Source organism: Dermacentor silvarum, chromosome 9, assembly GCF_013339745.2.
Source record: "Dermacentor silvarum isolate Dsil-2018 chromosome 9, BIME_Dsil_1.4, whole genome shotgun sequence".
Classification (NCBI taxonomy): Eukaryota; Metazoa; Arthropoda; class Arachnida; order Ixodida; family Ixodidae; genus Dermacentor; species Dermacentor silvarum.
The window spans coordinates 10,371,493-10,394,262 of record NC_051162.1 but is presented as its reverse complement, the minus strand read 5'-3'; the positions used below and the strand labels follow the sequence as shown (position 1 = coordinate 10,394,262).

General features: G+C 51.0%; 1 protein-coding gene across 2 annotated transcripts in view; it reads left to right on the top strand.

The window, feature by feature from the left end:
* Positions 1-22,770, top strand: part of LOC119465120 (ufm1-specific protease 1) — a 67,335-nt gene that overhangs the window by 13,192 nt on the left and 31,373 nt on the right. For both annotated transcript variants that reach the window (XM_037725918.2, XM_049655591.1), the window contains exon 4: positions 12,522-12,624. In XM_037725918.2, the coding sequence (XP_037581846.1) occupies positions 12,522-12,624 (103 nt within the window). The remainder of the gene's footprint in view (positions 1-12,521; positions 12,625-22,770) is intronic.

Below are 22,770 nucleotides of genomic sequence, written 5' to 3'. Positions count from 1 at the left end.
GCGCACTGAGCGTTGCATTTGCATGTTATTGCACCAGGGGGCACACCATGCACAGGTAATGGTACAAGGTACAAGGTTTCAGGAAGAAAAAGAAGATTAAAGAGATATATACGAAAATGCAAGAATGAAAAATATGTATAGCGTACCTGATGAAATAAAGCAAGCTAGGTGACTGTCACTGTCCCGTTTCAAAGGGAATGCCATAAATCATCATCATCATCATCTAGCATCGTATCATGCTATTTCTCATGCGATGTGACATGAGCGCCACATAGCGTCGACACGTGTGAACATTGCATTGCAGGTGCGCTATATTTCACCAGGTGTCCCAACATGTAGCAGTTCAATGGAGTATGTAGCTGGATCTGGTTAACTAAAGCAAGCTAGATGACTGTTTGTCACCACCTCGTTTCGAAGGGGATGCCAATAAACCATCATCAACAGCATCGTATTGTGCCACAGGTCAAGGAATGTGACATGTTTTCCACATAGTCTGGATGCCTGTGTTTACTCTTCGGCACATGTTATGGCGCCTCCTCGCAAGGTACGAACCTCTGCTGAAGAAGCGAATCGTAGAGCTTCTTCAGAATCGTAGAGCAACCAGGCAACGTCAGTCTCAGCAGACAGCTGTGCAGAGCCTGTAGTGTTGCGGCGCAAGGCACAGCTCGCCGTCGACGCCTGGGGGACAGTTCAAATTGTTCTTATGAATACGACGCGAAGAGACTTCGCCACGAAGACCCTGTAGTGCTCGGTGCAGAAAATTAAATTGCTATGGAGCTGCTTCTCCAGCTTACGCTGTGACTGCGCTGCGTGTGCTGCGCAGGCCTGTGACTTTTTTATGCGATTCATTCTACTTGAACCCTAATGTTATCTAACTTTGTAGCCCCAATAAGCACATTGCTCTACCCAGCGACCATCCTCCTAGCAGGAGTGCAGCACGATGTGACGAGACATAATGCTTGGAGAACACACCAAACACAGATACAAGCCTTGTCTCTGAAACAGATGTACAGTTGCAGGCTAAAGTCACGAGACCACAGCATCAGGGAAGAGCTTAAATTCTTCTAGCATAGCTTTGCAACTTTGAATTGTCTCAATGCATTGCATTCGTCAAACAGATGCACATAGGCAGCACCACTCGACTTCAGCATGCCATGACTGGGCTGATAAGAAAAATACTTTTTGCGGCATCTCTGGTCTTAAAAGTTTTGCTTCCGAATGTACCTATAAAGCAGAACCACTGCAACATTAAGGAATTGTTGCAGTTATTCTTGTGTCACGAATTCTGACAGGCTAGAGGCAGACAGGGACAAGTTGCACAGCAAAGACACACATTTATACAGTCGAACCTCAATATATCGAACAGCGCGGTGATCGCGAAATAGTTGGATATATCCAGAATTCGATATAAAAAAATCAAGTAAAAAATGCGTCAAAAACTTGTGGAAAACAACCAATGAACCAATCATGGTGCAGTAAGTACTCACTTGAGGATTCAAACAAAGCATTTATTGCGTCGGCTTAAAATACTGAAAAAGGGTAGCCTGCTTTTTGTTGGCAATGGCGTGTTTGACGACTGCGTCCTCAATGTAATTCAGGCGATCCACAAGTGATAGGCCTTGCTTGCCCCCCGTGGCACTTGTCCCCGCGAGTGTCCAGCGTTTGTCGCGGAAGCATTTGCCAGAATAGGCCCGTCTCGTCAGCATTGAACATTTGGTTAGGCTCATACTTTGCGAGAACTTTGGGCCACTCGTGATCAAGCCACTTCTGAATTTCTTCATCATTGGCGTCCTCACTCTCTCCCGACACCGTCTTCCCAACAATGTCGAAGCGAGTCTTGAATCGTTGCAGCCAACCGCTGCTCGCACTGAAATTCTCGGCGCCGAGAATGAAGGCAAAGTTCTGTGCCTTCTGTTGCAAGGTCGGTCCCGATATAGGAATATTTCGGGCCCTTGCGTTTATGAACCACTCGTGAAGCGCCTTCTCAACATCTTCGAAGGCAGCTTTGCGTACACGCCGCGCGCCGGAGTGCTGACTCTTCTCGGCCTCGGCCTTTATGTTGCCTTTGTTTTTGAGCAGAGTACTCAATGTGCTCCTTGGTATGCCAAACGCTTCTGCGACGCTCGACTTCTTCTCGCCATTCTCGACGCGCTGGATTGCTTCTAGTTCAGCAGCAAAAGTCAGAGTCGTCCGTTTCTTAGCTTTTGCAGCCATCGTTACACACACCACGACCTGTGACAGGCCTAACTCCACACACACGAACACAACGAGGCTACGAGCGCAAAGATCGATGCGACCAGGGATGCGACGACGGGGAGGAGCTAGTCCAACAAGTGCAGTGCGTCAACCCGCCGACGCTGCAAGGATGCGGCGTGCGCACGCCGCTACGTTCAAGTGGCGCTCTTGGCGCCATCGATGTATGATCTCTTAAAATCATAGGCAGCGGTACAAGCTAAATTTTTGAAAAAGAAAGATAATGAGAGGTATACAAAAATGCTAGATAAAGAACATGTGTAGTATACCTGATTAAATCAAGCAGGCTAGGTGACTATTTGTCGCCACCCCGTTTCAAAGGGGATGCCAATAAATCATCATCATCATGTGTGCAGTGGTCGTAAACGCCCACCGCGCTGCTGCTAGTTTCGAGAGTGTTGCGGGAAAGCTCGCCGCCTGTCAACGGAGCGCGGGCGGTCTGGGGTGGCCGAGTTCGATATATCCATTATGCGTCAAACATCGTTCGAAATAAAAAATAAAAAATGCATGCGATTTCCCGCGTGATATAGGAACCGTTCGATATAGGCAATAATTCGATATATCCGTGTTCGATATATCGAGGTTCGACTGTAACTGTACAACAGACATTATACAAACAACCCTACACAGACAGTGCACCCACGTTAACCCTTTCAGGGTCAATGGCGTACATGTACCTGCTCCGCGAACACCTTCAAAATGGTCAATGATGTACATCTACGTCATCGCTTGTACATTTAAAAAGCGCGCCTCTTTCGATCATTTCTTTCGCTTGGCATGTGCTGCCACTTGACGGGAAGATGTGGAATTTTTACTTGTGCCAAGACCTCTCCATTTTTTTTTTCTTTTTTATGTCTGCTATTGTTTGCGCATCCGGGCATGGGCACGCGTGCGCGGGGAGGTGGCAAGTGCGCGCCTCTTTCGATCATTTCTTTCGCTTGGCATGTGCTGCCACTTGACGGGAACACGTGGAATTTTTTGCTTGCGCCAATGCCGCTCCGTCTTTTTTTTTTTATGGCAAGGGCGTGTTAGCTACTGCTTGCGCATCCGGGCGCGCGCCCAGCAGCGGTGGCAAGTTTCGGTTTTCTCCTGCGGCGGCTCCCGCTTGTTGCAGGCGCTAAACTGATGGCTATCTGGTTTCAAATCTCTGAAAGGGTGACCGCTTGCTACTCGATCGTTTATCGCTTACCGTGGCGCGATTACACCTGTTCCCGGGCAGGCGCGTATATACACAAACGATGCTGCCGTTGTCGTGTTTTCTTTTTTGGAGACCACAAAAGCTCTATCGCACCTTGTCGGCGATAAGATGAATGCTGAAGGCACTTGTTTCGGTTTCTGGAGGTGCACACAACCACTTTTCAGTGCGCTTTTCTTATTCATGAATAAACATTGTGTATTTTACAACACAAACAATTTTTCCGTCACTTTACTGTCACTGTAAAAAAAGTACGACCATTTTTTTTTTTCGAAATAGGTTCTTTCGAAGAATTTAAATCAGCATTAAAGAAAAATCAACCCTGGGGGTTTGCATTTGGCAAAAAAGTTCAACCTTCAAAGGGTTAAGAATGTGGAGAGGATGAGGGCAGCTTCTTCTGCACGGTCGATTATCTCGACAGAGATGCAAGCACGATCGAAGTTGGATGCAACTCCCTCTTGCCTTTATTGGCGCCGCCTTTTATATACATCAGTGCGCTCCTTATCTCCTACATCTCTTCCCCGAGATTGTTTAATATTTAGATACCTTACACTAAAGCATTTCACAAATTAAGTTGCTTGGATGTCTTCACTTGACGCACAGACCTTGTGCAGCACTACTTGGTGTTTTTCACAGAGGGTGTTGCAGGCAAGGAACCGCCAGGTTCCGTGCCTGTGCTTGTATCTGTGTTTGCTGTGTTCTCCAAGCGTTATGTCTCGTCACCCTGTGCTGCACATCTGCTGGCAGGATGATCGCTGGGTTGGACGCAGCTATCACCTGCTGCATTCGCATTGCTTTCCTCTCCTCTTGCGGTCGTAGGGCACAGTTTCGTTGTCTCGGAGAATAGCTCCAGGTTGATGTGGTTGCGTACGATGATTTCGCTCGGTGTTTTGACGACGTATGAACGGGGCTTCGCTGCCGGGCTCAGCACCGTTGCAGTGGTCTGTATGTCGTGAACCCACGCAGCTCCTCCAGACTCGAGGGGAGGAAGGTGGGAAGCTGCATGCTGTCGGTCAAAGTTCTTCTGGCGACGTTTGGCCACCTCATCTATTTGGAAGGAGGCACCGGATGCCCACCTGCGCTCCAAGTGGTCAGATAACTTTGGCAACCTCGTGCAGAGACTTCGTCCCATCAGCAGCTGTGCCAGACTGTACCGTGTGACTCCTAGAGTGTCCCTGTATACCAACAATCCAAGGAAAGGATGATTTGCTTTTTGAAACGTTTCCTTGACCCGTTTGCACCATTCCTTCCACTTCTCTTGTTTCATTGTCGATAGTTTGGGCTGGATGTCACATGCTTTGCAAAAAGCAGCAATGGCATTTAAAGTGAATTGAGGTCGTTTATCACTTTGCACCACACTGGAAACTATGAAGCAATAAAAAAATTCACCGACGATTACGATACTCCCTAATGCGAAATTTAAGCGCAGCTCTATATGTGTTTTCATTTCGCGATATATTGGCTGGCGCGGACAATCGGTCTAGTGCGGCACATTGCAAACGGAGCGTAGTGTAGCGCGATTGCCTCGCTAATCTGGAGACCGCGAGAGCCAGCGCGTGGGACCAGCTGTCGTGTGGGCGTGATTCACAGCAGTCACTGTTCACGGACCTCCCAGACGAACAGTGCTCGGGCATTTTTTCCGACCGTGATTGTAGATGATGCGTGCTACTCTGCCACCATCTTGTAGCCACGCCACTGCACTATGCTTTTTTTCTCACCTTTTCGCCATACCTTCCCCCGCTTTCTGCCTCATGGTTCCGCTGAACCCTCCTCTCTGCTTTCCTCCTCGTGCCTCTTCGCTCCTGCCGCTTTTTTCATCCCCCTCTGGGTGCCGCGTTTGCTCTGATCTTTTGCTGTGCTTGTTTGCTCGGTTACAAGTGACAACGCCAACGCTTTCCGCAGGAACGGGCACCTAAGAGCTGTGCTCTAAAATGCTTTTGACTGCATCGATGACTGCTTGTTACGTGCTTCTTCAGAGAATCACTCAGGACACCTTGAACGGTAATCAACTACAAGATAATTACGGCTTTAAAACAGAAATAAATCCATGCCAAGCTCATCCAATGGTTGTGGCGGTGTTTTCATTATGATCATTGGCCCACTTTTTTGGATGCGTGTCTGTTGCTTGCATAATAATATTATAGGGTTTTACGTGCCAAAACCAGTTCTGATTATGAGGCACGCCGTAGTGGGGGACTCCGGAAATTTCGACCACCTGGGGTTCTTTAACGTGCACCTAAATCTAAGTACACGGGTGTTTTCGCATTTCGCCCCCATCGAAATGCGGCCGCCGTGGCCGGGATTCGATCCCACGACCTCGTGCTCAGCAGCCCAACACCATAGCCACTGAGCAACCACGGCGGGTGTCTGTTGCTTGCAGTTGAAAATGTCTCTTACATGCTGCGATACCCCATGCCACCACACTGATTCTTGAGTTCTTTGGTCACAGTGATTTATCCCCTGATGACTCTCATCAATTAATTCCAAGGTGTCCTTCTGAAGTGCAACCGGGATAATGAAACGATTACCTTTGAGCAGCACGCCATCCTGTACAGTGTAGTCGCCACAGTGACTCTAGTAGTTCTTGAGGTGCATTAGTAGCTTTTTGCGTCGTGGCCATCCGTAGTTGGTATACATACTGCATTAGCATGCAGCATTCTCCGTCCACCGGCGGGTGCCTGCGAATGTCTTCTAAGTTGAGAAGGTTAGTGTCTGTGACCATGGAAACATGAATTTCCAAAAACTTCTCGTCCATGTCAACTTGAGCTACTAGTGGCAAGCTCGCAGGTGCTCTCGACAGTGTGTCGGCTGCAGTTGTAGCTAATTGTTTGCTGAGAATGTACATGACTTTAAACTGGTAGCGCATAAGCTTGATAAAATATTTTGTATGTGCGTAGGCATCTTGTCCAAATCATCTTGTCGCAACAGCGTTACTATCGGCTTCAGTTTCTGCCGTGAATTTGATTCCGTGTAGGCAATCGGTTTCGACCAGTACAGTGTAGACCGCTTATAATGTAAGTCGCCGGAGTCGCGAATATCCGCACTATAAGTGGTACCGCACTGTAACCAAAGCAACAATTTTCAAGGCCACATGCAACATGCAACACATGTGCACCGAGCCGCCACGCATATGCGACAGTCAAGGAATGCGGCTAGAACGTTTGCATTCAATTTACAGTCGAATCTCGTTAATTCGAACCAAATCACGCGGCGGCGCCTCCGACCGGCATTGCTCCGGCACTGCGATAGAGTAAAAGCTTAGGAGAGACCCCTCAATGTCGCGCGCGAACAAAACAAAAAAAAAAAGAAAGAAAGAAAGAAAGAAAACGCGGCGGAAATTTCACCCTCTCTCAAATGGCAAGGTCGCCGATTCTGCGTTGCGCCGGAACATGCATGTACGTGCCGACGTCTCAGCCACGCTACCGTAGCCACGTGTAGAAAATGGCAGTGAACCCTTCTTTCTCCTTTATGCTTCCTTGCACGCTGCGGCTACGGCGCAGAGGGAAGCAGCGACGCTGTCCCAGGCCGGCCAACGAAACTGCCCACGCCGGCAAACGCCTGCTTCCCGATAACGGCAGAAAACGAAACTTCGGCGAGCTGGAGCGGCAGCGCGTGCACGGTGGCGGGCGCGCACAGTGACAGTCGAAAGTGAGGGAGCTACGAGGGAGGGCGAGGGGAGCCACTGAAGCGGCGGAGTTGCCGAGGCGAAATCCGCTTCCCTGCCGCCCTCCTCCTTCACATTCCACGGTCTCCGCGTGCGCCCTTTGCCGTGCCGTGGCGGCGCCGCCCGTTCCCCGAAGTTTCGTTTACTGCCGTTATCTTGAAGCGAGCGCTGGCCGGCGTTGGCAGTTTAGTCGCCCTCGCTCGCTATGCGCGCCGTGATATTTCACGACTCGCACTCAAGATTCTGGTTTCAGCCTCACTGGCTGTTCGTTCGCGCCACATGCCCTTCTCCTCCACTTCGTCTCTCTCTCTTCCTCGAGCACTCCTTGGGGCGCCCGTTTGAGGAGAGCGTTCGCCGTCTCCGCTGACTTCCGTACTCCCAGGCAGCCACACTGTAACCGGTATTTCATTTCCCGCAACTGCACTATAAGCGATACGTGTATACATGGAGTGCTATGGGAAAATTAACGGGAGTGTGAAAAGACTGCACCATATCCGATCCTGCACTATAAGCGGTTACGTTATAAGTGGTCTATACTGTATATATTTGTATCTACTGGTTGAAATGACAGATTTTTCTGTTTGACTGTAGCGTTCCTCTGTCTTAGTTAACGATCCGGACGCTAATGCTACGGCTCTTTATCTTTCCGAATGGTTGTTGCTGCATGAGTACCGCTACAATCCCGAAAGAAATGGCGTTGCTTGACGCTATTGTTTTGTGACCTGGATAGTCCTTTGCAGCACAAAGATCAGAGCTGAGCATGGCTTTTACCTGATTAAAAACCGAGTGTTACAGCAGTCCCCAGTGCCAGTAATTTTATTTCTTTTGCTCAGTAGCGCTTTGATGGGTGCTGTGACCGCCGACAGATGCGGTAGGAAGCGTCCAATGTGATTGGCTATCCCTAGGAAACTTCTGCGATGTTAGTTGTACCTTCAAGGTTGCATAGTGCTTCCAGCTTGTCAGGGCTTGACGAGATGTCGTTGGCCGCGATAACAACTACGAGGAACTCAACTTTGTCTTGCAAAAACAGCACTTTGCTCGGTTAAGCTTAATGCGAGCCTTGTCAAGTCACTCCAGTGCATTTATCGTGCTCCTCTCTGTCCTTGCCATATACGAGGGTGTCATCAATCATGTTTACTACCATCAGCCGTCCTTCAAGGATTCTAGTCATTTCTTGCCGATAATACTCGGGTGCTGAAGGTAGACTGAAGGGAAGACGACGGTAGCAGTAACGACCAAAGGGAGGTTTGATGGTGGTGTGTTCTTGGCAGTCCTCGGACAACGAAACTTTGTGGAATCCCGCAGTCGCATCCAGCTTGGAAAAGACATTTGCATCCCCAAGAACTCCAAGTACTCCCTCGCCTTTTGACAAAACCTGTATTATCGCGGCGCACAAGAGCATAGCGAGCGAGGGCCACGAAACTGCCCACGCCGGTCAACGCTGGCTTCCCGATAATGGCAAAACAGGAAACATCAGCGTGCGGGCAGCGCCATGGCGACGGGTGCATGCAGAGACCGTGGAAGGAGAGGGAGGAGGGCGGCGGGGGAAGTGGATTTGGTCTCGGCAACTCTGCCGCTTCGGTGGCTCCCCTCGTTCTCCCTCTCAACTCCCTCGTAGCTCCCTCACCTTCGACTGTCACCGTGTGCGCCCGCTGCCGTGCCGGTGTCGCCGCTCCAGCTGGCCCGGCGCCAGCTTCCCTAAGTTTCGTTTTCTGCCGTTATTGGGAAGCGGGCATTTGCTGGCATGGGCAGTTTTGTTGGCCGGACTGGGACACCGCTGCTGCTTCCCTCTGCACTGCAGCCGCAGCGTGGAAGGTTAAGACGCGACTAGAAAATAGAGGAAGCATAAAGGAGAAGGGTTCACTGCCATTTTCTCCACGTGGCTGAGACGTTGACACGTACACGCGTGTTCTGGCACAACGCAGAAACGGCGACCTTGCCATTTGAGAGAGGGTAAAATTTCCGCCGCGTTTTTTTTGCTTCCTTTTTCTAACATTTTTTTTTGTTCGCGCGTGGCCTTGAGGGGTCTCTCCTAAGCTTTTGCTCTGGCGGTGCCGTAGCAATGCCGGTCAGAGGCGCCGTCGCGTGACTTGGCGCGCTGCTGAGAGCATTGTTGGTGGCTAGGCCGCTGCCGCTGGCTAGGCCGCTGCCGCTGTTGATCACGTGTTCGTATGATCCACAGCGGCGCGGCAACGTGTTCGGAACAGCCGATTTTTTTCGTATTGTGAGCAATGTATTTCGGCCGGGGATGGTTACGAATTCGTATCACACTGAAATTCGTACCAGTTAGGATCGTATCACCAGGGTTTTACTGTATAATTGTATGCCTGTCTGCCTCGCTAAACATGCAGTTGTGGATTAGTGTTCAGTTGTATTTTTCGTTGTGTTGTTCGTCATCGCAGTGCTATTTATGAACATTAAGCACGTACAGACCAGGTGGCTGTGGCATTCTGCTGCTGAAGACGCGGTCGCAAATCCAACTTCCGGCCACGGTGGCCGCATACAGTAGAGTCTCGTTGATACGATCTTAACGGGAACCGGAAACTAAACGCCTCATCCGACAATCATATCATCCGAAATACATTGCTTCTGTAAGACATTGGCTGGTGTTATGATCGGCTTGGAACTGCACCTGTCAAATGTGGGAATCAAGCTCGAGCGCCTTTCCCGTGACGAGATACAGTAAAAGCTCGATGATATGAATCTCACGGGGTCACGAAAAATATTCGTATTAGCCGAAATTCGTATCATCGAAACACAATTAAAACTGTCGAATCTCGATAATTCGAACTCGAAGGGGCCCGAAAATTTGTTCGAATTAAAAGGACGTATTTTTGAAGTATTCGTGCACCATAGCACGATGCACTAACGGTGCGAGTCGTGAAATATCGTGGCGCGCAAGCGCATAGCAAGCGCGGGCCACGAAACTGCCCATGCCGGCTAACGGTCGCTCCCCGATAACGACAGAAAACGAAGCTTCAGGGAGCGAGCGGGCGGCGCCTGCACACGGGTGCGCGCGGAGACCGTCGAAGGTGAGGGAGGAGGGCGGCAGGGAAGCGGACGCGTCAACTCCGCCGCTTCAGTGGCTCCCCTCGCCCTCCCTCTCAACTCCCTCGTAGCTCTCTCACCTCCGACTCCGTGCGCACTAGAGTGTACTAGACAATGCCATATTCTAGTACACTCTAGTGCGCACATCTCCGTGCGCGCCCGCCGCCGTGCTGGTGCCAGCTTATTTTAGCTGCCCCCTGAAGTTTCGTTTTCTGCCGTTATCGGGAAGTGAGCGTTTGCGGGCGTGGCAGTTTCGTTGGCCCGACTGTGCCTCCGCCGCTGCTTCCCTCTGCGCTGCTGCCGCAGCATGCAAGGTCAACATGTGACTAGAAAATAGAGGAGAAGGGTTCACTGCCATTTTATTCGCGTGGCTGAGACATCGGCACTAGTGTGTGCTAGAATACGGTTGTCTAGAACACTCTAGTCGGCACGTACACGCTTGTTCCGGGGCGATGCAGAAACGGCGACCTTGCAATTTGAGAGAGGGGGAAATTTCCGCCGCGGGTTCTTTTTTTTTTTTCCCCGTTCCTTCGCGCGCGGCATTGAGGGGTCTCTCCTGAGCTTTTGCTCTATGGCGGTGTCGGAGCAATGCCGGTCGGAGGCGCCGCCGCGTTATTTGGCGCGCTGCTAAGAGCATTTCGGTACGCGGTATGTTCGAAATAAGCGTGTTCGAATTAACGAGATTCGACTGTAGCTAAATTAAAGAGTCAGAGGTGAACTCACTCAGGCACATGTACGTAAAAAGCATTTATTTCTTGAAGCGCCACCGCTTCAAACTCTTCGCGCCCAGTCGCAGAGTCCGCGCTGTCCGGCGCCGCGCCTCCGCACCAAAAGAGAAGGAGAGAAAGCGCGTGACTGCGCGCTGTTCTCTTTCGCGGCCGTCAGTGGGGCGGCGTTTATTCGTATCAACCGACGCAGGCTGAAAATCGATTCGCAACAACCGTTCTCTAGCACGTTGCAAAGTAATGGGGCTCGGCCGGGACCACAGAAATATTCGTATCATCCGGAAATTCGTATTAGCCGTGATCGTATCATCGAGCTTTTACTGTAATCCTCTTTCATCCCCGAGAGAGCGTCTGACCTCTACGGAGCAGACGAAAACGGCGAGCTACCAAGAAGGAGGACCCGAGGGAGAGGAGGTCGTCAACTTGACCGCCCGACAGAGGTCTGACACTTCCACAAGTTCCCCGAAGGAGTCATCGGCAGGTTATGATCTTCCTGGAATCTGTATCTCTCCAATGTGGGAAGCAAGCCCCAGCGCTTTTCCCGTGACGAGATAATCCCCTTCATCCCCGAGAGCGCGTCTCACCTCTACGGAGCAGACGAAAACGGCGAGCTACCAAGAAGGGAGGACCCGAGGGAGAGGAGGTCGTCAACTTGACCACCGGAGAGAGGACTTCCCCGAAGGAAATATCGGCCACCACGAGGGGATTTAAGGCCGTCCTGGCCCCCGTGTTAATCAGAACCGCTCGAGACTCGGATAGAGTCAAAACCATGTACCAATGAAGTGAATACGATCTTTTCTATTTTTCATCATCACGATGCCCGCCTTCATCGTCGTCTCCTGATTCCTGCGGTGACGACCCACCTCACCCGGTCGAGATTATATCACTGGGAAAAGAACAAAAAAACGTATTATCCAGAAAAAGGCGTTGTGCAGAAACGTATCGCGATTTCACTGTATTGATGAGGGCAGAATGCAAAAATTCTGCAGATTGAACACACTGTGGAAATTGGATGTTATGCGAACTATTTTGCAGGCAGTAGCTGGTTATCAAAAGCATCGTTGGGGCTCTGCAAAGTGTTAACAGGTGGGCGAACTGGTGTCTGAGGTAAGCAATAAGTGCGTGTGTGATGAGAGTAGCAAGGTGAAGATGATGGTGACGACGGCGACAGTGATGGCACGATCACTGATTTGTTGTGCACCCGAGAAGAAACATTATGGTTTTGTTCCGGACAAGTCGTAGCAATAATCTCATGCGATGTTTAATGTTTATGTAGCACACCAGTCACAAGATTTGCTGAAATGAAAACAGCAAATCAGGCTAATGCACTCTGTGAGACGCCGACGCAGTGATGTCACAAGGGCGCACAGGATGCACGGCACTGCTCAGTGTTGTTTGGGTGATTGCCAAGGAGCCCCAGGTGGTCACAGTCAACCCAGAACCCTTGACTATGGTGTCCGTCATAAACCACTGTGTAGTTTCTGGACGTTATGCCACATAATTATATTATTTTGGGCGAGCACAAAATTGTTGAGTGTTCCCAGAACTTTTTTGTTAACTGGTGCATTTGTGCATTTGCTGTGTTGTCCTACTTTTGGTGCCACAGTTTCGCAGTGCACACTGTTGGATTTCTCAGGTTCCATGTAGGATCCTCCATGCCAGCACTGGGGGTGAGGTAGCCAACCACATTGATGCCCTGCTGAAGCATTTTGAACAGCAAGGCTCCCCAGTCATGATGGGTAAGTCACTGGGAATTGTGGAATTTCATTGATGTCAGCACTTTTTTCTAGCTTCTGCAGACATTTGCTATCCCAGAGTTGTACCAGTGAACTTACTCAGCACAACAACAGCACAAGTAGCTTCTATGTTTGCAAAATAATGGGGGAGGAGTGTAGCTGTCTTTGTACTACAGTTCAACCTCAGTCGGCTCTCGACACAACGAACATGGATATAAGAAACTATCAAAGTACATTTACTAGGGGTATGCGAATAGTGAAATTTCAGCTTGAATGTAATTCGAATTGAATAGTGCCTAACAATGGCTGAAAATGTTGAATATTGTATACCAAAGCTTTTAGTATTTGGAATGCAACGAAACAGCAAGGAAAATAGGTTCCGCACTGAAAGAGAGAGAGAACAACTTTATTGGTTCGATCCAGCAAATCAGGGGAGGGGATAGGGATGGAGACTCTTGCGTGCCCGCTTGCCCTACGGAGGCGGGGGCCGTACTACAAGCCCGAAGGCGAGCACTGGCCGCCTCACGCTCCAAGGGGAACGTGGCACGTGCTGGATCTTGTCTCTGTGGGTAATCTTGCCTTCGTTGTGATGCTCCGTATCTTCGTCCTAGACCTTGCGTCCACCCTTATCCGTTGCCCCGCGAGCGAGACGACGTTTCGGGTTTCTGCCGGTCTAGGAGCTCGAGGACGTGCTGGACGACGGCCCGTTGAGTCTCGAGGTCTGTGCTGGTAATCTTGTTGCCGATCTTGTCTGGCATCTCGATGTCTTGGGTGTTGGGTGCGGGAGGCGAGCATTCCCAGAGTATATGGCTCTGGGTGGCCCATGCCTTCTTACACCGTTGGCACGTGTCCGTGTGATATATTTCCGGACAGACGTGTTTCGCCCATACCGGAGTCCAAATTGCTCTTGCTTGTAACTGTCGGAAGGTGGTCACTTCCTTGCGTGTTAGGTCCCGATGAGGTGGTGGATACTTGTTACGGCTTGCCCTGTACCACAGCAGGACTTCTCCGTACTTGGTGATGGCAAACTCTTCGCTGTTCTCGTTCTCGGCCGTGGCTTCTGTCGGGTCTGCTTCGCGCATATCGGGGAGCGATGACGGGAGCCCGCGTCTTGTTAGCGCGTGCGCCTCCCTGTCTGCTTCCTCGTTGCGGTTTGGACCAACCGACTCGTCCAGCTTGCCAGCGTGTGCCGGGAACCACTTGATGGTGACGTTGGTGGCCAGTCTTCCATTCTGTGCTGTTGAAGTTAGCGCTCTTGCCGTGGTGGGGTATACGCTGTTTTGCGAAATGTTGGTGACCGCCGTTTTTGAATCGCTTATTATCGTGCGACAGTCTGTTACGTGCATTGCCAGTGCAATGGCGTATTCTTCCGCCTGCGCTGGTGTTCTGCACCGTATGCTTCCTGCGGAGACGAGTTCCCCGGTGCTTGCTCTGAGGACCGCCGCCGTATAGGCGTTCTTCACGTTGTGGTATTTGGCCACGTTCACGTAGTAGGCGTGTGGATCGTTGTGATGGCTCTTTGTTAGTGCCACCGCTCTTGCCGTTCTTCGCTCTTGGTCATTCTGCGGGTGCATGTGTCTTGGTGCAGGTGGTATCCGGATCTTGCGCATCACGTCTTGGCGTAAGGCGGCCGCTTCCCTCGGTGAGGTATGTGGTATTTCCATGCCTATCCTGTTCAGGATGGCTCTCCCCGTTCTGGTTTGAGCTAGGCGATGGTACTGCGCTGTTTGTTGGGCCTCCATGATCTCTTCGAGCGTATTGTGTACGCCCAAAGCGAGCATGTGCTCCGTGCTTGTGTGATGGTATAGCCCTATGGCGCTCTTGTATGCCTTGCGGATGGCAGCGTCAATTGTCTTCTTTTCGTCCGCCCGCCAGTTGTGATAGGACGCCACGTACGCAACGGGGCTAATCGCAAAGGACTGTGTTAACCGCAGCAGGCTGTCTTCTTTCATGCCTTGTTGTCTTGTGGCAACCTTGTTGATGAGCCGGACGGCTCGTACTATCTTCGTTTGTAATTCATTCACTAGGGTCTTTTCGTTGCTGCCCTTGTCCCTGAGCCGGAGGCCCAGAACTTTAAGTGCTTTAACTTTGGGGATTTCTCCTCGATCGCCCGTCCTGATTGTGATGTTTACGGGTTGCTCCTTGAAGCGCTTGCCTCGTGGGGTGATTAACATCAATTCCGATTTTGCCGGTGAACATTTCAGTCCCGTGTGTTGTAGGTAATCTTCGACTGCTGACACCGCTTCTTGCAACGCCGCCTCGAGTTGTCCGTCGCTGCCTTGCGTTTTCCAGATCGTAATATCATCCGCATATATGGTGTATTTGACGTTCTGTATGGTGTTGAGCTTGTTGGCAACCCCGATCATTACAAGGTTGAATAGCAGCGAGGATATCACTGATCCTTGTGGCGTGCCTGTGCTCCCGAGTTGTTTGGGTGGGAGCTGCAGGTCCCCTGCTATCACTTGTACGGTGCGGTCCATCAGAAAGTCTTTGATGTAGTTGAAGGATCTTGTTCCCATGTTAAGGTGGGACACTTGCTTGAGGATGGCCGAGTGGTGCACGTTATCAAACGCGCCCTGCAGGTCCAGCCCCAGCACTGCCGTGTTGTCCTTGGTCTTGCTGTCCATTACTTCGTGCTTGAGCAGAAGCATTGCGTCCTGTGTGCAGAGTTTGGCCCGGAAACCGAGCATGGTGTCCGGGTATATGTTGTTTTCTTCCAAGTATTGCTGCCACCGATTCAGCAAGACATGTTCTAGTAGCTTCCCGACGCATGACGTGAGGGATATTGGCCTCAAGTTTTCGATACCCGGTGGCTTGTTCGGCTTTGGGATTAGGACCGCTTTGGCGGTCTTCCACTGCTGCAGTAGTTTTCCGTCTCTCCAGCACCGGTTGAAATATTTAGTGAGGGCGGATATTGTCGTATCACTTAGATTTCGTAGTGCTTTGTTAGTGATCTGGTCTATCCCGGGCGCCGACTTGCAGTTGATCGATTGGAGCACTGCACGCACTTCCCATTCTTCGATATCCTCGTCCAGGGGTGCGTTGTCCGTGCCGGTGTATATCGGCAACGGATCCGTCGGTGTCTCCGGGAGGTATTTGTTGTTGAGGCGTTTCTTTACCTCTTCTTCTCCCATTTCCATGACTGCCTTGTGTAGGGTTCTGTTGAGGATGTATTGTTGCGTTCCCTTGGTGTGTTGTTCGTCCAACAGGTGCCGTAGTAATTTCCAGGTCTTTCCCTTGTGCAGCTGGCCGTCTGCTTCTTGGCACACGGCGTGCCACTGCTGCCGGCAGACCACCTTGCTGTGTTTTTCGATTTCCACGTTGAGTTGTGCGATTCTTTTCCTCAGTTTCCTGTTATGGCGTTGTTGTTTCCAGCGCTTTTTGAGTGAGCTTCGGGCCTCCATTAGGTGGGCTAGGCGGCTATCGATTTGCACGCCTTCTGCCTCGGCATTAACCGTTTGCGTTGCGCTCTGGATCGTGCCGTTGAGCAGGTTTGCCCACGCCTCGATGTCTTCTATGGTTTCCGGGCCGTTGGCTTCTAATTTCTGTTGTAGTCATGCCAGTCCACGATGTGTTGTTGTCTGCTTTCTTTGATGTTGCCTCGAAAGGGGATCACTATCTCGAGGATCTTGTGATCACTTCCCAGTGTTTCTTCGGTATTCCTCCATTTTGCCCTGAGTGGTCTTGTAGTTTCGCCCAGAAATGTCAGGTCCGGGTTTGTGTCCCGTTGCGTTGACGTTAGTGCGTTCCGTGTTGTGGTCTCCAAATCATTAATTAGTTGGTAGCCCATTTCTGTCATGTCGTCCAGCAGGTGTTTTCCTTTTTCGTTGATTTCGGGGTAACCCCAGAGCTTGTGTTGCGCGTTGAAGTCTCCCGCGATGATGTTGATGTTATCCCCCGCGATCTGCTTCGTCTTCTGGATGAGTGCCTTGAACTTTTGCTTGCGTTGTCTTGGGTTACTGTATAGATTAACTATCATGATGCTCGTGCGCTTCTTGCGTTTACCGACCACGATCTCAGTTGCCACGTGTTCGATAGCACTCCGTGGCATGAGATCGTGTTCTACTACGATAAGTCCTTTCTTTACCAGGGTGCAGACTCCCCTTCCCTTCTTTGATCCCGTTTCCTGGGCGCTAGGGGGGGGGGGGGTTTCGCAAATGATCTGTACCCTGGTAGTGTTGGTGTTTCGCTGCAGAGTGTCTCTTGTACGATGATGACGTCCGGTGCGTCTTCTGCTTGTAGTATGTATTGTTGGAGCTGTGCCTTCTTCTTTTGAAAGCCATCAGCGTTCCACTGCCATATTGTGAGTTTCCCGCTTTGTTGTTTCCGTGCTTGGTGGTTGCCTTGATTTTTCTTTGGTGCGTTATCCATTATGGGTTGTTAGGTTCAGTGCTGGTTGTGGGATAATTCCTGCTGCAACAAGTGCTTGGATGATCACGTCTATCTTGCGGTCGAGTGCGTCAACCTTTTGCTCAAATGTGTCTACCTTCTGCTCAAGTGCTCCGACTCTTTGCTCGAGTGCTCCGTCCCTCTGGTCCAGGCGGTCTATTTTCGCCTCCCGTTGGTCTTGCCTTTCCTCGAGTCTGTCCGGTCTCATGTTGATTCGCCTTTCTCGGGCTCCCTCGAGTGCCCTTCTCTTTGGTGCCGGTCCGCAAGACCTGTCTGCCTCTCCCGTTTCGGGTTCGGTGTTATTTTCCGCGCATGGTTGCTCTTCCATTTCGATGTTGTCCTTTTCTTCCTCGGGTACTGGTGGGTTCGGTGCCGGGGGTTGCGGGGCTGCTTCCTGTACCTTTGGCTGCTGGGATGAGTGCTCCCTTTGTTTCGGTGCTTGACTGTTCTGCGCATTGATGAACGAGTTAAGCCTGGCGTTCAGTTCGGCCAAGCTCCTCTTCAGTTGCTCGTTCTCTTGCCGCAGCGCTCTGTTGATTTGGTCTTGTGCAGAGTTAGTGTGAGCCATTCCTTGGTGTCTTGTGGCTTGGGCCAAGTTGAGCTGCCGCGCTGGTGGTTGCCTTCCCTGGTTGAGGTTCATCTTCTCTTGTGTGGTAATTCCCTGGTTCGCAGAGCGGCCTCAGCTTTTATCTCTTTTCCTCAAAAGGCTCCGCCCTCTCTGAATTCCAGGCCTTTCGCCCTGCTTTTCTTGTTGTTGTTTCCATTGTCCTCGCGAAGGCGGGGGCAAGTCCGGGAAGTCCGCTTGTGATAGTGTTGACCTTTCATTGTTCTTTTTCTCCCATCTGCGCTGGGTGACGACAAAGGGCACCTTATATTTGCGTGTGCAGCCCTCCGTTCCCGTGGCATGCGCTCCGCCGCATAGCTTGCAACATGGCTTGCATTGCCCGGCGTGATCGGGTGCTGGATTCGGTGCGCCGCACGCGAAACAAATCTTGATCTCCGGCGTGGGACACACATCGGCACGATGTGCAACCCTCCCACACGTTCTACATACATCGTAATGTTGCTTGTAGAGTCCGCAGGGAACTCTGCACGGGCCGTACTTGACACTCCTCGGAACCTTGGTTCCTTGAAATAAAATTACCACTGACGCTGTGCTTCCGATCCTGTGTGCTTCCAGCGCTGTTGGGTTGGCTGGGTGCACAATGTCATTCTGTATTTCTTCGTCTGTAGCATCTAGCGCTATGCCTCTGATAACCCCTTTTGCCGTTCCGTGCGGGGCGGTGCGGTAGGCGTACGTTTCGTAGTTTTTGCCCCCGATGAACAGGGAGCGCACGGTTGCATACTTGTTTGCCCGCTCTTCATCTGGTGTGCTTACCACGATGATATTTTGCGTAGGATTCGTGCAAATGGTGTCTTCCATGGCCTCGGTTTTGGCAACGCTCGCTGCTGTAATTACCGCTGATAGGACGACGTCGACCTCGAGCCTTGCGAGGCAGAGCCCTCCTCTTGGTCTCATAATGATTTTCTGCTCCTCTTTCGGTAAGTTTACCGGTAGACGCGACGATTTGGTAACCCTTGCTACGATCTTCTTTGCCTGACTTTCGCTGAATTGCGAGGTTGACTTGTTTTGAGTGTCCTTGCTAGCCTGAGGCTGGAGTTGAATTTGACTTACTTGCTTCGTTGCAGTAAATTTCCAACCAGCGGTGTCTCTCGGGTTCAAGTCGCTGCCTTGGACCGCAACGGCGGTGCGGCCAGCGTTGTTGAGTACCTCCGTCGTCCTCGACGGCGCGGTGGTGTTGTTGCTCTCGTCGGCGCCAAGTTCCATGTCTTCCATGGCGAGGGCCGCAAAACGGTTGTGGGTCACTGCAGCGTTGAGTTGTGATGATGCCGAGACCATCTTCGGAGTCGGGGAGCCGAGCGCGGCGGGCAGCCGAGGGTGCCGGCGCCTCCGGGCGGCCGACGCAGCTGTGCGCCGCGGCCGTACTCGAGCTAAGCCTAGGCGAGGCCAATTAGGCCTAGCTCCGCGCTCACCGGTAAACGCGAAAATTCGGAACTCACTTGGTAAACCGGGCCAAAAATGGTGTCAACAGAGTCCAGAGATGTTCACGGACACGGTGGAGTTGAAATCCAGTCGATTAAAGTCAATTAACCCGGTGCAATTAGTGAAATCTGCGGAGCCCATGCGAGGCACGTCTGCTCTCTGCTGCCGTCGCCGCAGCCCCACACTGAAAAAACACTTGCCCCTGTCCTTGAGCACCAAATGAGGTAAGTGAATCACTGCTATAGCCGAGTCCCTCTGCAATGAAATTCACGGGACATGCGAAAAAGTTCGTTGTGGCAGAACTTGTTGACACGAAATTAGTATGTACAGTAAAAGCTCATTAACTTGAACTGCAAGGAGAAGCCGCCTCAGTTCGAATTAACGAAAGTTCGAACTAACGAAAGCGAAGAACAACAGTACACTGCGATTGGGAAGCAGTAGGGCATGTCAACAATTTATTTTTTGAAAAATTCGGTGATTGCGGTCTGCCTTTTTTTCTTGAAGGCGAGAGCCAGCACTGCTTGCTCTAACGAGTGAATGTGGCGGAAGGCCTCCTCTTCTTCAAAACTGAAGAAGAGATGGGCGGCATTCAATCCGGCCACGACTTCTGCAGCAGAGAGCCGCACCGGATGCTTCGTCCTCCTCCTCCTCATCACTGGCAGTGACAGGTTCTGAGCTTCTTACCTGAGAAATTACTTCTTCATCTGTGAGCGCACCACACACCACTGCACGTGCATCCACCTCGACGTTGCCCGTAAAGCAGACGTCTTCCAACACGTCCGCCATGGGGGCGGTGACGCCATGTTCGAGCGCAGGTGGCTCATTAGCTTGCAGAGCTTGCGTGCCAAATACGCAGTGGCAATTGCAATTTCATATCGTAACCACTGTTGCTTGCTCCCAAGCACGCACAAGCATGTGTAGCGCACTTAGGAGCGTCACTTGGTGGTTGTTGCATAAAATAATTCGTTCCAACATGTGGCACCGATAAAATGATTAAAAATTTTTGATGATACCCTGATCCATGGGATGGAGCGCCGCTGTTGTGTTGCTGCAAGGAAGGCCAGCTCAAGGGCCTTTGTCTCAACCGCGACCTTATGAGCCGAACAGTTGTCTACAAGAAGCAGGACTTTACGGCCACAGTGTTCAAACTTCTTGTCGATATTTGCTAGCCACTGTGCGAACAATTCCCTCGTCATCCAGGCCTTTTTGTTGGCTGCATAGTCTGGTGGGAGGGACCGGACGTGCTTGAAGCAACGAGGACTTCTTGATTTGCCAATCGCGAATGGCGGCAACTTCTCAGTCCCGGTCATGTTCGCTGCAACCATCACAGTTATTATTCTCAGGGGCGTAGCCAGAAATTTTTTTCGGGGGGGGGGTTCATCGGCCCGACCGGAGGGGGGGGGGGGCAAGCGTCTGCTTTCCACTACGTGACGTGATCGATAATAAGTATCGGTAGTTTAAGCACACTCTATGCATGTATATCAAAGACATGGGACCCCCCCCCCCCTCGCGTGTGTGTGTGGCACTGTGTGCTTGTGAAGAAATTAAGTAAAAAGTAATGTAAGCTCAGTAAAATACAGTAAGTACGACAGGTACAGTGGGAGTTTGGAGCAACCGTCTCTCATCGCGCCACTGAGTGGACCAGTCTTTGAAAACGCATCATTGAGACGACCCGCCCGATCGGAGAAGACATCATTAATTGTTAATCTCCGTTAAGCGTAGATGGCGTCGTCCTCGTCGGGGCGAAGTGCGTTTCACAGGTCAAGGACGGCTATACATGTGAAAATGCACGTGTTACCAGGCTATACCTACTCCCATAGCAATAGCTTGTTCGCTGCAGTCTTTGCGCTAGAAAACTTAAATACGCGCATAAACGAGTAATGCTTTTTTTTACGAAGCTTTCGTCGCCTTGCATTTCTTGCGGCAAGTGCATGGGCCGCTGTGTCTTCCGCTGTGTGCGAGCGTGCAGCCGTCATTTGCCTTTACGTCAACAGATTCAGAATTGTACAGAATATTTCACCGCACTGCATAGTTATGGCATGTGTACGCATTTTAAGTAGTGCGTGCGAGCCATTTCTGCTTCACTTAGGCCGGTGCAAACAGGAAGTGGCCTTGTACCTCACAGAATCTCGACTGATTGGTGTACTAGTGATGCAGGAATGAACTCCGGTCTTGTTCAGTGCATAGTGCACATAATCAATTTCTCAGGACGCGTGAACTCCGACGAGAACTGTGAGCGCCTGCAACAAGAGTTTACTTACGCTGTACTGCGCACAGCAGTAATCCATGCTTGTCGGCTGTCTGTTTCGTGCATTCTGTTGCGAGTCGGTGGAATTTCACTGCTGGCATCAACCCTTTCGTGTGTACATTGCTGGTTTGGGATTCCACAACACAACAGCACTACCAGCCTTTCGTAATTGCTGGTTTGGGATTCAGCAACACAACAGTAACTACCAGCCTGCCGTAGGGGCGCAATCGCAAACGAGAGACGTTTTGCGCTGCAGACTATGGCTACGTTCGCATTTGGGAAGCGGCAAGCGGGTGGAGAGGCCAAAGCGGCCGGAAAATCTTTTCCGCGCATGTCCAAGTTCACATTTGTTTTGCTACCACCGCGGCCGCGCTGCCGTTTTCGTCCACATCCATCTAGTCTGCGTACGCTTGTCGGCGTGGTGGCGCTCAATATCGCATTATTTCGAGCGGTATGTTCATTCACTGACCCAACCGTCATCAAAAGTGATAATCTTGCGCAATTTCGCGTGTCATCTTCGACCTTCGGTAAGTTCCTCGTTGGTGTTCTGTAATTCTCCTCACACGGGCGCGGTAGCGCTGTGTCACAGGTTGGCGCCTAGGCGTGATTATATTTCTTTAATAGCTTTTATTTACAAGTTGTAATAATATTTAATCATTTCCTATTATTTTCGGAGCCTCCAGGACACGAAAGCGGCAACGGGAACACCAAAGCTAAAACCCCGGCTGGCCCTTGTGTTGAGGCTCGCCGAAGCCTGTGCGTCCTACGTGAGACCTACGCTCCCAATCTATCGTCGCGACGAGAAAAGCACCCCGCGACTTCTGCAACATACCGTGCACGTGCGAGGAGAATTATGGAGCGCCAACGAGGAATCTGCCTAAATATTGTCTTCCATGGAAGTGGAAGAAGAAATGGCTTTTATACTTCTACCTACTTGTTTTCTAGAAATGGACAATGAATAAACGGAAGACAAGAAAACCTCGGAAACGGCAGTGGTGGGTTTGCCTGGCTTTGCAAAAGTGTAAGAAGTTGGGTCACGCCAAGGCTTCGTTGCCGCACCTCCTGTCGCGCGACGTTGAATACTATCGCGAGTATTGCTGACAGTACGTTTGAGTGCCACTCTTGTCGTAGAGAAAGGGGTGGTTCTTGATCGCGTCGATCAGCATTACAGCCTACACTTTTGGTGCCATGTTCAATGTTACGACCGGAAGTTTACATGCTAGTGTAGCTTCCGGTCGAGCAGAACGACTTTCCGCCGCGTTTCCACTTCTCCATGGCGAAAAAATCGGTCCGAGACCAATTTGGCTCGCTGCCTGTTTTTCTGCCTGTTTTGCCGCCTAGTCGGGCGGATTTTTGCAAGATTTTGCCGCTTCCGACAGCTTCGAGACCAAGTTCCTACGCGAACGCGGCCTAACCGGCACCTGAATGGAAGCGGCGGAAATGTATACCGGAAATTTCGACCACCTGG